The sequence below is a fragment of the Engraulis encrasicolus genome, chromosome 8 (genome assembly GCF_034702125.1).
Source record: "Engraulis encrasicolus isolate BLACKSEA-1 chromosome 8, IST_EnEncr_1.0, whole genome shotgun sequence".
Lineage (NCBI taxonomy): Eukaryota > Metazoa > Chordata > Actinopteri > Clupeiformes > Engraulidae > Engraulis > Engraulis encrasicolus.
The window spans coordinates 9,564,029-9,579,421 of NC_085864.1; the positions used below are offsets into that span (position 1 = coordinate 9,564,029).

At 46.2% G+C, this 15,393-nt stretch overlaps 1 protein-coding gene across 1 annotated transcript; it reads left to right on the forward strand.

Moving 5' to 3' along the window:
* Positions 1-12,248: 12,248 nt before the first annotated feature.
* On the forward strand, positions 12,249-15,171 carry LOC134453491 (P2Y purinoceptor 14-like). The gene is made up of 2 exons (XM_063204295.1): positions 12,249-12,592; positions 13,812-15,171. Exon 2 carries the CDS (start codon positions 13,814-13,816, stop codon positions 15,020-15,022), a length of 1,209 nt encoding a protein of 402 aa, XP_063060365.1. The 5' UTR covers positions 12,249-12,592; positions 13,812-13,813; the 3' UTR covers positions 15,023-15,171.
* The last annotated feature ends 222 nt before the right edge of the window (positions 15,172-15,393 follow it).

A 15,393-nucleotide genomic window follows, 5' to 3' on the forward strand; every position in this document is an offset into this window, starting at 1 on the left:
TGAGGTCAAGCGGCTGAGGAATGTACCAGGAGACGGTGGTTCCAAGCAGATGAAGGATTTTTTATTTTTTAAATAGGCTGCCGGCAGGTGGACAGACAAGACTAACACTAACACTTAACAAAACAAACAAACAAAACAAAACAAAAAATAATAATAATTAAATCAAAGTCCAAAACCGTCTAGAGCAGACATGAGGTAACAGGAGACCCTCTCACAGCAGAGGTCAAAGTAAGACTCCCTCTCCATTGCAAATGCACCGTTAATATACCAGAAGAACTCCTCCCATACGGGACTAGTTTCTTACTAAACATTAATTATCTCTCCTGACACACATATATTGCTCAAAACAATTTTAAACACAATAAACTATGAAAACAAAAATTACAAAACAATAAGAATGTAACCAAAGGCTTTAAACAGCAAAAATAAATCATAAACAAAATCGGACATGACATTCCTTGTATCCCTCCGCGGTTTCCGCGCTTCCTCACGAATAAGGAAGTGAGCTCGCATTCACTCGGCTTGGCCGAGCAAGGATCACACGCAGGTAAGTATCTGGTAAGTCATTGTTCTCTTCTTTCAGGTTTTTAACATTGTCCAACTGTTCCGTGAGCTTGCTGACTCGTGCAGCATGGCGCGCTTCATGCCACGGTTGGAAAAAGTCACAAGCACCGTTCAGTTTGCATAAGCACAAAAAAATAACAAACACAAATATTTTCACTCACACTCTGCCGCTTTCCCGCGGCACCCTTTTGTTTCACCCCCCATCCCACAATGTTTGTCCATGTGCACCAAAGCACCCTTTTGTGTCCGTGTGTTTAAAAACAGTAGAAAAAGTTTGTACCGCTATCATTGTTCCTATTTCATCAATAGCGATTTCACTGGCCACAAGCGCTATTTTTAGACCAGAAGCGCTTCAAGACGTGACGGTGGGGATCACTCCGTCACATTACCCCCTCCTCAAGGATTTTCGTCCTCGAAAACCCGAGAAAGGTAGTCAGCTGTGACGTTCTCTGGACCCGCCCTGTAGCGAACCTCGAACTTGAAGGGCTGAAGCGAGAGGTACCACCGGGTAACTCTGGAGTTGGTGTCTTTCATCTGGTGCAACCACTTCAAGGCTCGGTGGTCCGTCTCCAGGATGAAGTCTGACCCGACCAGGTAGTATCTCAGCGACTCGAGAGCCCACTTTATCGCCAGGCACTCCTTCTCCACCGTCGAGTAGCGGAGCTCACGGGGGAAGAGTTTCCTGCTGAGGTACACCACTGGTTTCTGGTCACCTGGCTCGCCCTGCAGCAGCACCGCGCCAAGGCCCACTCCGGAAGCGTCCGTCTGCACGGTGAACGGCTGGCTGAAGTCAGGGTTCTGCAAAATAGGGTCACTACACAGACAACTTCTCAGATCGTTAAAAGCATTGTCACATTCATCAGACCATTGTACTCTGTTGGGGTTGGATTTGCGGGTCAGTTCAATCAATGGGGCAGCCCGGTTAGCAAAGTTAGGTACGAATCTTCTATACCACCCCACTACCCCAAGGAAAGAACGCACCTGCTTCTTTGTTGTGGGTCTGGGTGTGTCCATGATGGCACTGACTTTGCCAACTTGCGGCTTGATCTTCCCCCCGCCAATCACATAGCCCAGGTACTGCACCTCTGTCTGAGCAATGGCACACTTTCCTGGGTTCACGGTCAGTCCTGCTGCCTGGATTCTCTGGAGCACATCTCGGACATGGGTCAGGTGGTCTTCCCAGGAGGTAGAGTAGATGACCACATCGTCCAGGTAAGCTGATGCGTACCCCCGGGCCCCGTCCAGCACCTGGTCCATTAACCGCTGAAAAGTGGCTGGTGCCCCCTGCAGGCCGAATGGCATCATGGTGAACTGAAAGAAACCAAAGGGGGTTCTGAAAGCGGTTAGTTCTTTGGTGCCCTCTTCAAGAGGCACCTGCCAATATCCCTTGCTGAGATCGAGTGTCGTCAAGAATTTGGCTCCGCCCAGCCGGTCTATCAGCTCATCGATCCTGGGCATGGGATAAGGATCAAAAGCAGAGATTGCATTAAGTTGTCTAAAGTCCATGCAAAATCTAAGACTGCCATCTTTTTTAGGGACAAGTACTACAGGACATGACCATTCACTATGAGAGGGCTCAATGATGCCCATCTCCAGCATTGTCTCAATTTCTTGCCTGATCTTGGGTAGGAGTTGAGCAGGGATGCGGTAGCCTGGAAGTCTCACTGGTCCTGGTGCCTTGAGTTGGATTCGGTGCTGCACCAGCTGCGTCCGACCTGGAGCTTCTGAGAACACGCCCTCTGGAACGCAGGCCTCCAGCTCCTGTTGGCACTCTGGTGAAAGATGAGATAGATCTGGGCTCACCTCTGCACTCTGCTCCACCGGAAAGAACTGCTCTTCAGCATCCTCCTCTTCCTCCACCCGCCTGGCCACTGCTGCGTCCCGGACTTGCCACTCCTTCAGCATGTTGACGTGGAAGGTCTGCTTGTCCCTCTTCCGGCCTGGCATGAGAATTTCATAGGTGACTTTGCCTACCTTCCTGTGCACGGTGAACGGTCCTTGCCATTTTGCCAGGAGGCTGCTCTCCGTCGTGGGCAACAACAGCAGGACTTGCTGTCCCGGCCTGAAGGAACGGTCTCTCACAGATCGGTCGTACCAACTCTTCTGTGTTGCCTGGGCCACCTTCATATTCTCCTGCACCTGATCGGTAAGAGACTCCATCTTATCACGCATTTTGATGACGTATGATAGAATGTTCATACCTTGCTGTGGTTGCTGGCCTTCCAATGCCTCCTTCATGACATCCAATGGGCCTCACACTTCTCTGCCATACAGCAACTCGAACGGTGAGAATCCTGTCGAGGCTTGTGGGACTTCACGATACGCAAACAGCAGGTATGGTAGCCATTCGTCCCAGTCTGCGCCAGAATCTGCAACAAACTTGCGTAACATGCTCTTTAGTGTTTGATTGAATCTTTCCACTAACCCGTCAGTTTGAGGATGGTACGGTGTTGTCTTGATTCCTTTGATCCCAAGGTACTGGTAGACCTGCTTGAGCAGCTTGGATGTGAAGTTGGTGCCCTGGTCCGTCAATACCTCGTGCGGGATTCCGACTCTGGTCACCAGCTGTAGCAGAGCATTGGCCACTTGCCTGGCCTTGACTTGCCTCAAGGGAAACGCCTCTGGGTATCTCGTCGCATAGTCCACCACCACCAGGATGTAGCGGTTGCCACGCTTGCTCCGCTCCAGGGGGCCCACGATATCCATTCCTATCCTACTAAAAGGAACATCAATGATAGGCATTGGGATTAGTGGCACTTTCAGTTTCCCCCCTTTCGCCCTCAGCTGGCATTCTGGACAAGACTTGCAGAAATTCATCAGGTCCATGTAGATGTTTGGCCAGTAGAACCTTCTGGATACTCTGTCCCAGCTCTTGTTCTGCCCCAAGTGTCCAGCATATGGTACTGAGTGTCCCAGTTCTAACACCATTGTGCGGAGAGGCTTTGGCATTACTAGCTGCTCTCCTCCGTCGCCATGACGATAAAGGATGCCATCTTTCAGCCTGAACTTTGCACCCTCAGCATTGCCCTCTGCATCTGGCTGTAAGTCTTTAAAACAGGATTTCAAAGTGACATCTGATGCCTGCAGCTCTCTAATGTCAGGTGGTAGGTGAAAAGGATCAAGCTCACCCGCGTCTGGAAGTGGGAGTGTCTCTGGTAGGCTCGTCCCTCTGAAACGGTCCTGCCTCCGTTGCTGCCTGGTCTTGCGTGGAGCATCTGCATACGGAAGTACGTCCCACGACACATCTGGCCCCGCCTCCTTTGCCTTGGCTCTCGTCACCACCATGTTGCACTCCACAGGATCCATCAGATGCACCAGTCCCGGAATGTCTCTGCCCAGCACCACTGGATGAGGTAAGTGCTCAGCTACACACACAGTCACTAGATACTCCTGGCCAGCGATCTGCATGTAGATGTCTGCTGTAGGGTATGATACCACATCTCCATGGATACAGCGTATCTGCACTAGGAGCTCAGTCTGCACTGTGGCCTTCGGCACCCATTTGGCACCCACCAGTGTTTGGCTGCTTCCTGTGTCGATCAGGGCCTTGAGCTTTCTTCCACTGATGATCACCTCCGCCAAGGACTCTTGCTGATTGTCCAGCTCACCAGCGCCATTGGGAGTGCAGCACACGTGAGCATCCTTGGGCTTCCTGTTGGGGCATTTTGGCTTGATGTGACCCGACTGGCCACAATGATAGCACACTGGTTGCTCTTTAAAGTCTCTGGGTGGCCCTGGTCTTGGAGGGCCCTGGTCACGTCTCCCTAGGTTTGCAGACTGCCCCCCATCTGCTTTACCTGGCATTGGTGTGTGGTAGATCCGTGTTGCGCCCAGCTTGTATGGCCTTCCGCTGCTCTGCGCCGCCATGAAAGCATCTGCCAAGCTGACTGCCTCCTTCGCATCCTTGGGATTATGCTTCTTGATCCACAAACGCACCTCACCGTTGACCATCTTCAGAAACTGTTCTAGCACCAGAAGCTCGCCGATCTCCTCCTTGGTCCGAGTCTTCGGGCACACCCACTTGTCGTACAAGTCTTTCAACCGAACATACAGCTCTTTTGGGGTCTCGTCATGTTGCACATCCAGTGCACGAAACCGCTGTCTGTAGGTCTCTGGGTTTATTTCAAATTTTTCCAGTATGGCGGTCTTCACTGAGTCATATTTCATGGTCTGCTCAAAGTCCATGGCAATATATGCTGCTTTGGCCTTGCCAGTCAACAAAGGGACCAAGTGCATTGCCCATTGCTCTCTGGGGCAACCACTCGCGCCAGCAATGCGTTCGAAGCCAGTCAAGAAGTGCTCGATGTCTTCTCCCTCTGTGTACTTCTGCATTTTCGGACCTCTCCAGCCAGCATATGAAAACACCTGCGGGTATACTCCTGGCACAGGACTTGCCACATTACCCTGCCACTGTGTCCCTGGAACGGGGGATGCTGGGATGCTTCCTGGAGCTGCTGAAGTCATCACTGGAGCTGCTGCTGCTGCTGTTGTCGCCTCTGCCACTGGAGCCGCTGTTGACGTCACCTCTGGAGTCATGGTCGCCGCCCCTGGAGTCACTGGAGTTGCTGTTGTCACCGTTTGAGCAGTCATCGGAGCCAACGCCACTGCCAACACTGGAACTGTTGCCGCCCCTGGAACCACTGTTGCTACTGCCGACGTCATCGCTGGAGCCATCATGGGAGCTGCTGCCTCCTCTGGACTCACCCCTGCTGCTGTTGCTGATGTCGTCGCTGGATCCATCACAGGAGCTGCCGTCACTGTCACCACTGGAGCTGTCGCCGGCTCTGGAGCTACTGCCACTGCTGTCGATGTCGTCGCTACCTCCGGAACCGCTGCTGCTGCTGTTGTGGTTGATGTTGCCGCTGTCACTGCTGCTGCCTGGTTCGATGGAGCTGGTCTTGCCACTGGACTTGTGACTGCAGATACTGGAGCCGATGCTGAAAACCCCCATGGTGCTGCCGGTCTCTCCTGCCTCTCCCGGGTCACCTCTCCTTGCAGCAGAGTGAACTGGTGCTGCAACTGCTTCCATCTCTGCTCCTGTCGGGCCAAGTCCTTTTCATAGCGCTGTTCATGCGCCTGTTGGTTCTTCATGAAGCCATCAAACATCTTCATCAACTCATTCATGTTGTCTTCAACTTGCATTTCCTTCTCACCGGAAAGCATCTCTTCTTCTGCTGCTGCTTTGCTTTGTGCCATGGTGTCGGTCTTTGTCTTCTTCTTCGGCGCCATCTTACTGCATGCACTCCATGGTAGACCTCAAGCCACTGGTAGTTTTCCGCTGCCACCAAATGTGAGATAGTGAGGTCAAGCGGCTGAGGAATGTACCAGGAGACGGTGGTTCCAAGCAGATGAAGGATTTTTTATTTTTTAAATAGGCTGCCGGCAGGTGGACAGACAAGACTAACACTAACACTTAACAAAACAAACAAACAAACAAACAAAAAAAATAATAATTAAATCAAAGTCCAAAACTGTCTAGAGCAGACATGAGGTAACAGGAGACCCTCTCTCAGCAGAGGTCAAAGTAAGACTCCCTCTCCATTGCAAATGCACAGTTAATATACCAGAAGAACTCCTCCCATACGGGACTAGTTTCTTACTAAACATTAATTATCTCTCCTGACACACATATATTGCTCAAAACAATTTTAAACACAATAAACTATGAAAACAAAAATTACAAAACAATAAGAATGTAACCAAAGGCTTTAAACAGCAAAAATAAATCATAAACAAAATCGGACATGACATTCCTTGTATCCCTCCGCGGTTTCCGCGCTTCCTCACGAATAAGGAAGTGAGCTCGCATTCACTCGGCTTGGCCGAGCAAGGATCACACGCAGGTAAGTATCTGGTAAGTCATTGTTCTCTTCTTTCAGGTTTTTAACATTGTCCAACTGTTCCGTGAGCTTGCTGACTCGTGCAGCATGGCGCGCTTCATGCCACGGTTGGAAAAAGTCACAAGCACCGTTCAGTTTGCATAAGCACAAAAAAATAACAAACACAAATATTTTCACTCACACTCTGCCGCTTTCCCGCGGCACCCTTTTGTTTCACCCCCCATCCCACAATGTTTGTCCATGTGCACCAAAGCACCCTTTTGTGTCCGTGTGTTTAAAAACAGTAGAAAAAGTTTGTACCGCTATCATTGTTCCCATTTCATCAATAGCGATTTCACTGGCCACAAGCGCTATTTTTAGACCAGAAGCGCTTCAAGACGTGACGGTGGGGATCACTCCGTCACAAACGGTTAAAACAACGTTTACAAACAGTCCTTACTACTGAACAAAACAACTTATTAGAGTTCTGTTTCTGGACACATGAAAACACGTTTGAAACCATGTAAACTTATAGTTTTCTATTAGAGTCGTCCTTTAACCATGAATGCCGACTTTGGATAGTTCCAAATGTCGGAGTTGTTACAGGTCTAAGTTCTCTGCATGGCTAAGCAATGATAGCCTACTTGATTTAGGCTATTATAAATTAAAAGGGGAGAACCGCAACGACACATTGCGTTTAATGTTTCAAGAAAAAGAAAGAAAGAATACAGCATGCTGCCTCAACGTCGAGGCCTATGTTAAAATTACATAATTCACATGTGGGTCTTGATATGACAAAATGATTTTCATATGCTTCATCATCTTTGAAAATAACCGTTCAGTAAACAGTCGTCCCGACTGCCCTCCTTAATTCTGTCATAAAGAGCTTTTGCATTGCACGTGTCGTCCAACAAATCCTATATTTCCCCTTGTGTCCGTGCGCAAAGCAAAGTACTACAGTGTTGTAAGTACACTATTATTTTGCTGCACTATCCTATCTGCACATGCGCACCACCCAAAGCTGCACGATCCAGATTCGTGGAGCAATGTCGCCCTTCGTTTGCTCTAAAAGCTGATCTGTTAGAATTGTTTCGCTAAAAGCCAGTCTGTAATATTTTTTTTATTCAGGTAGCCGAGGCTTCACGGCATTTTTCGTGGTTTATACACCACATAATGTTATAAATGTGGGAAATACTCGTAATATAAATAATGGTGCCGGTGGTAGGCTAAGCAAAATTGTAATTTTCTAAGTTAGCCTAAAGATTAACAAGACACTGACGTGGCCGTTTGTCAAAGATGGCAGAGGCCTATTGATCAGACATGAAGTGCGTTTTGTCAGCATCTTCTTCACAAATAGTCTACAATTCACAATAAAGATGGAATTAATCATAGATAGACTTCAGGGTCCTGGTAGCGAAACGAAGGGTGACAATGCTCCATGTCCGGATCGTGCAGCCTTGGGTGGTGCGCATGTGCAGACAGGATAGTGCAACAAAATAATGGTGTACTTACAGGTGTCTCTCAAAATCTGTTGTTTATTTAACATAAAACAATGAATAAAATAACGGTAGGCCTATCCTTGCACGTCCTTCCAGCGGTAGTAATGTTTTTGGCTGTCAGCATCCCTCTCGCTGTTATCCAACAACAGTAGGCTAGTGGTTAAATTTTGAATAGCCTACCCCTACAGCTGTGGCGTGTCAAAGCCGTAGCCTACACATGTTGGTTCAGAATGCCCCCCGGTGACCAAAAAGTGTGCTGCAAATCAAAGTGGTGAACCCGCAGATGTAAGTTTTAATTTGCGTTATCTCGCAAAAGATTTGCGTTATCTCGCAAAAGGTTTGCGTTTTCTTGCAAATAGTTTGCGTTACCTTGCAAAAGATTTGCGTTATCTCGCAAAAGTGTTAATCTCCAGTGCATACGTTTCCCCAAAAATGTTTTCCCCCTCCATGTCACACTGGGCATCCATTCAAATCTGTTGCCTTTTTTGATGCCCTTTTTGAATAGGCTACGTGAAAGACTGAACTCTTGCCTCTTTGTTTTTGTTTTGGATTTTTTGCCTGCTGAAGAATTGTTTGGATTTTGTCAACTTGACTTTGAACTCAGTAAAACTTTAAGTTTGAAAGAACTCTAATTCTCTGCATTTCTGTCCTTCGTCTCCATTTCCTTCTGAGGGTGGCCTTGGGTTTTAAGACCCTGACAGCTGAAACAGGGTGCAAGATCAAGATGTAGCCTACATTTTTGTTTACTCTGTTTGTTAAAAAGGCCAATAGCCTGTGGAATAAAAGAGCTCTAGATCAATTCTTGTCATGCAGAATGATTTACCAAGCTATTATGATGTGCTAATGTAACCAATATCATTAGATTTTTGTCTGTAAATATGATATGAATTGGTAAATTGCTCTCAGGTAAATCTTGACTTTCTCTAATGAAAGGCAGGGAAACAACATTTCATAGAGAGATGTACTATAGGCCTAACTATAAATAATATAACAATAGGCATTGTACTCCATCACATTATTGTATGCCTTATGTACCCTGTATAATTGCTGTATGCCCGCAGGTAAAATTACAGTATTCCACTAAAATCTTACAATAGACTATACTTTATACAATGCATAGGGACACAAGACATGTCAATGTTTTTTCTCAGATTCATTTTGCTTTACAGTTCTATATTTTTTGCTCATAGGCCTGTAAGACGAGTTAAAGTATGACAATGGCTGTCAATAAGCTACATTAGTCAGACTCTAAATCTAAAAGCTAAATGCTTACACATTACATAAAGTCTGATTTACAACATTTGTCATACCTAAACCGTGTTTGACATATGAAATATATTTCGCTGTTAGTTTGAGTTGTTTCGTTAAATGCATGTGATTTTTTCAAATTATAATTATAGAGATTTGAGAAATGCACCAAAGTAATTCAGAAGAAATTGTGGAATGGTAATGGTAAATTGTGCGGAAACATGACCCTGTTCCCTTTGCTGCCTGGCATGCATGTTTGCTTACTATTTCTTCACACAGACTTCTCCCCCCTCCATCCTCTTTTAGCCTCCTTGTTTTGACTCATTCATTTCCTTTTGTCTCTCTCTCTCCCCTCCGCCACTCCACTCACTCATGTCCTTCCTGACGCTCCTCTTCTCTTTTCCTCCCCGGTGCATCTCTCTCTCTCTCTCTCTCTCCACTCCGATCTCCGACGCCAACAGGGCCCTAAGCATTATTTTGATTGGCTGGAGTGTGGGGGTGGAGGTGGATGGGGGGATTTGTACTGTCGCCCCCAGGGTCTTGTGACCCCAGTGCACCTCTGGGTGTATCTTCACTGATTAATAGCAGGGGCTGGGGACTTTTGGGCTGAGGACTTTTGGGCATCATCATCATCATCATCATCATCATCATCATTACCATCAACAACTTTATTTCCAGACTCAAGGTCCGCTTTCAAAATTCAAAACACAGTAGACACTACATAGAGACAAACAGAAACACACTTATAAAAGACACTTGTACCAGTGTTTCCACATGAATGACTGGTATCGCACCGCAGAAAGCGCAGTATTTGAGCATAATAATTTTATTACATTAACCATTCCATTTGCAGATACATTTATAGTTAACACTTTCTATGAAGCCCATATTTATTAGCGCATTATGAGCACATTTACAACAACTTATAATGTGCATCATTATGACTACACTCATAACGCTTCATGATGGAGTATATCAACAGTCATGAATAACTATAAACCTAGCTTATAATGCATTATAAATCTTAGGGTGTTTTGAGTGCTCAAGAATGGTTATAAACTACAGGCTGTGAAGGGGCTTATAATACATTATAGGCTAACTGTCATTATGCGCTATGATTAATTGTGATGCGCATTATAAGTTGTTATAAATGCGCCCATAATGCGCTATAGATTTGGGCGTTATAGAAAGTGTTACCAATTTATTCATTAAATTTCTCAACAATTCATGGAACGTTGACCCCCAGAGTTAGACCTTCATCAGGCAATTCTAGTACCGAAACGTTGTTTATTAAAGAGAGAACAGCGAAATGGTCATTGTGCAGGAGTTTCTTTAAGTTATTGCTGAGTGACCCATAGTGCCATCTCCGACGCACCTGCCAGCTGAGGTGTGCGAAAAAAGTCGAAGTTTAGCCCCCAGAGTTAGACCACAAAACAGTTAACTTGCACTGCTCCACCTGGGCTTCTTAATTAAGAGTAGGCTACTTATCAGGCATGCATTATGTACACCAATGAAAGTACATACTCTCATTAATGTAGGCTGCATATATCATCTCAACCAAGAACCATATAATATTGTGGATTATGTTGACAACTTGAGTGCACTTTATGATGAAGGCAGGAGTATTTTGCTATCATATGCTTGACCTAATTTGAAATGAGATCAGACAATGTTGTTGTGGGAAACCTTCTCACCAAACCTTGGGGCAGTGTAAGAATAATGCATTTCGGGGGTCTCCAGTTTCTGCTGAACGGCACATCGCCTTTCTTCAAGCTCCAAACACAAAAAGAAGTTCAGTTACTTACGGTACAAATAAACTCTTTTCACAGGGGATTTGTTTTACCCTGTAGGGCAAAGGGGCAGTTGCTTTAGCATGAGTCATTCAGACAGAGCCTTTCAGCTAAGTATTTTCCCTTTCCATTTCCTTGCAGGCATTTAACCCTTCTGTTAATAGCTTATATGTACAGCCTCCTGTTACACTAAATTGTTTTAAATGTAGGTCTACATTAGGGTAACCGGTTACAATAAAGCTGTTAAGAAGAATCCTCTGGCTGAAGGAAAGGCAAGCTTAAGACACAATTTCAATCAACATACTGCTCCAACCACAAACTGTAAATGACTACAGATGACTCCTCAATGACTATAAACTGTAAGTCAATGGTCAAACCTCAAAACGTCTTCTCACTTAAGGGAAAAGAAACTTCACACGAATTTCACAGACCAGCTGAGCAGACAAGAGATGATTGCTGTTGAGAATATCCTGTCAAGGGTTTGACCACAAAAATATGGTGTAATGTCACAAACCGTCTGAGAACAAAATACTAAATACTGTAACATACTGTGGCCCATAGCACCAGGGCTGCCAATATGTTGCAACTGTGTGTTTGGTACAGGAAAACAGCATTACAAGAAGTTCTTGCCGCAAGAACAAAGATAACAGGCGAGCTTGTATGACTAATTTCAAAAAGGGAAGAAGGTCATCAACCAGAAAATGAAAGTCATGAAAGACGCAGAAAGACATCTTTCTTTTGAAAAAAAAGAAGGAAAGGAAAAGGTAAACATTCCAAGATGTGTTTTCTTTTGAAAGAAAAAAACATCTTTTTGAATGGAAGTGCAAAGTAACATATAGAAAATAAAAGTCATGTAGAGCAACATGTAGCTAACCACAACCTAAAGCCTAACCACTTTACAACCTATACACATCTGTTAGTGTGATTCCTGCACTATTGATTCATCATGTAGTGAGTTCTCTGGGACCAAATACACTCTACACTCTACATGTTAAAACTCTCTTAGTGTTGAATCAGCACTAACTTTTTAAATGTGTGGTGTGTCTAATGCTCAGAATGTAACTCTGCACAGGGCATAAGAGGAGTGAGCTGTCGCATGCGGTCAATGTTTTTTCTGAAACAGAAACGGAAGACTGAGAGGAAAGAGAACATATTTCTTTTTCCTGTCCGATGGGTGCAGATAGAGAGAGCTAGAGAGAGAGAGAGGGAGGGAGGAGAGAGGACCGTGTGTAAGAGAGGATGAGAATGTGCAATAGAGGGAGGGGGGTTATTGAGCAGATATAAGCAACTGATTGTAAGACCAGATGAGAGAGCAGCTGAGAGGAGAGGACACTGAGAGACACTAAGAGAAAGTGTTTATTGGGATACCAATGAGAAGATATTATTACAAGAAACTAATATTAGTGTAATATTTAAATAATATTGGTTGGGCTTAAACATTTATTTTACACACTTTGGTGGTGTAGTTGTCTCATAAGTTACATTTCACTGCCACTGGAGGTTTAAGTGAAGTAGATCAGAGGACTACACAGCACTTCAGACAGCTGACAGCTGAGGAGAGGCAGAAGGGGAGGGAGAGAGGAGGAAAGAGAGGAATATTGCCCCCGAGGGATATTTTCGAGACTTCGGGTCAACCAAACATCCCTGTCTCATCCACCCATCTACTTTAAAGGTTTGTTCTGACGTTTGTGAGCTTTTTTAATGAGGTTTTGGCCCAACTCTTACGTAGTGATATTTGTTTAGCATGTTGATCCTAATGCATCACTTTCACTGCACGCAGCCAATAATAATGTGATTAGACTCGGGTCATTGGTTTGTGGCATTGGTCAAATGTGGTTGTGCGTAGATACAAGACTTAAACTGGTGGACAGCTAATTTATTGCCTAATAAATAGCACAGAAAGGGTCAAAAAGCAACTAAATGTAGGTTTTAAAATATTTCTTGGGTACTATTTAAGTGGCAGTAATTCTCCTGAGCAATGTCACTGTATGCCGAAGTGAAAAACATGGCCTTTCTCAGACTGCCAACAAAATGCATAATGTACATACATGGTATTGCTACTGTAGTTTTTTTTTTCATTATTATCGTTGATATGTACATGCACTGTTACTTGCGAATGCTTGGTTTTGATTAATTGGTTTCAGACCAGGGTGTCAAACTCATAATCACACAAAAAAAAACCTTAAACCAAGAGGTTTAGTTTTCAGTACTTTCGCCTTATCTTATCAGTATGTTTTAAAAGTGTGTTGAATATGTAAGCAATGCAATACTGACAGTACTATGCAGGAATAAATTCATTGATTTCGTAATTTCAGTGTCCTTTACGGTACAACTAGAGGTGGCAAATGTCAATTAATATATGAGACAGTTCATTTTGGCGGGGGTCTGGGGGTCTTCCCCCCGGGAAAAAAAAAAATCTTAGATGTCATTTCCTGCATTTTATTTTAATGTCTCGTGTTCCGTTTCAGCTCAATACAGAACCCATACTTTAACTTACTTTTTACTGAATCATTTCAGTTGTGTAGGGTTGCAAACCGTCGCTTGAAATACGGAATTTAAAAAAAAGTATCATTTGGTAGGCCTATATATGAGCTTTATCAAATGCCTGTCAAGATACAAATTCACCATTATACGATGCAATATCCATGTGTAGGCCTACTCACCCTTCTCTAATGCACTGCCACCCAAATGTTAACTTTGTTTTCTTGTTCAGTGCTGTACTCTGTATTCACCCCTCACTCTGCACCTACTATATGACTATGTAATGTGAATTTGGGATAAATGTCCATCAAGTCTTCTTTCACTTTGGAGAAATGTGTCTGCTAAACATAATGTAATGAAATATTATAAAATGTAATATAATGTAATGTTATGTGTTACCTTCTCTCCAGGCATGGATGTCAGCAACGTCACCGTTGCCACCATCACCGTCGCCGCGAGCAACCGGACGGACCTGAGCAGCATGTTCACACGGCAGGTGCTCCCGGCGCTCTACCTGCTGATCTGCGTGCTGGGCCTGGTCCTCAACGGCCTGGCAGCCTGCCTCTTCTTCCGCATGCCCAGCTCCTCTGCACTAGTGGTCTACTTGAAGAACATGGTGGTGGCTGACCTGCTGATGCTGCTCACCTTTCCCACGCGCGTCCTGAGCGAGGCCAAGCTGGGAGGGCGCCCACTGGAGGTGCTGACATGCCGCTACACAGCCGTGCTCTTCTACTTGAGCATGTATGCCGGCATTGTCTTCATGGGTCTCATCAGCCTGGAGCGCTACGTCAAGATCGTGCACACCACCTCCTCCTACTCCGCCCCAAAGTCCTCTTCCTCCGCAACGCTCACGTCGTTCAGAGCCAACAACACCTCCTTCTCCTGCTCCTCCTCGTCCTCCTCCTGCTCGGTGATGCTGCACCACCCCGGGTGCGCGCAGGCCATCTCCCTGCTAGCGTGGGCCCTCCTGCTGGTCTGCATGCTGCCCAACTCCTTCCTGAGCAACAAGCCTCTGCCGCCCGACAGCCAGTGGAGCTGCATGAAGCTGAAGAGTGAGCTGGGCAAGGCGTGGCATCGCGTCTCCAGCCTGTTGGTGGTGGCCATCTTCTGGGCCACGCTACTGCTGCTGGCCTTCTGCTACACCTCCATTGCCCACCGCGTCTACCGCTCCTACCGACGCCTGCGTAGCACCAGTCTGCGCAATGGCGGCACTGGCTGTAACAGTGTCGGTGGGGTCACCGTTGGCGGAGGTGGTGTCGGGGGCCAGACGGCGCGGCGCAAGTCCAACCGCAGCATCCTCAGCCTCCTGGCGGTGTTCTTTGTCTGCTTCGTGCCGTACCACGTATGCCGCGTGCCCTACACACTCAGCCAGAACCCGGACTACGGCTTCTCGGACGCCAGCCGCTACGTGCTGTTCCAGGTCAAGGAGGCCACGCTCTTCATGGCTGCCTTCAACGTCTGCCTGGACCCCGTCATCTACTTCCTGATGTGCCGCACCTTCCGGGAGATGCTGCTGCACCGCAGACACTGCTGCCACCGCGGGGCGACCACGAGGCCGCGGCACGAGACCACCGCACGCCGAGGGTCTGTGTCTAACGGGGCTAGTGTCAGCAATGTATGAACAGAAGCCGTGGCCTAAAGGTTAAGGAGATGGGCTTTAGATCAGAGGGGTGCAAGTTCGAATCCCCTCTTTCCACTCCTTAATTCACTCCATGGCTGAGATGACCTTGAGTAAGGCACCTAACCCCATACTGCTCCAGGGCCTGTAACCAATACCCTGTTCTTACAAAAAAGACTGTAAGTCGCTTTGCATTAACCCATTGATGCCTAAAGCACCTGCAAAAAGGCTGCTTAATGCCTTGGCCCTTTTTAAGAAAAGTTGCCCTCAGCATAAAAACCTAAATATCTTAGCCTCTGAAGCACATAAAAACATGCAATTAGTTGCATTTTAATGCCAAGGCCCTCACCTTGCATTAGAATGTGTTCATTCAG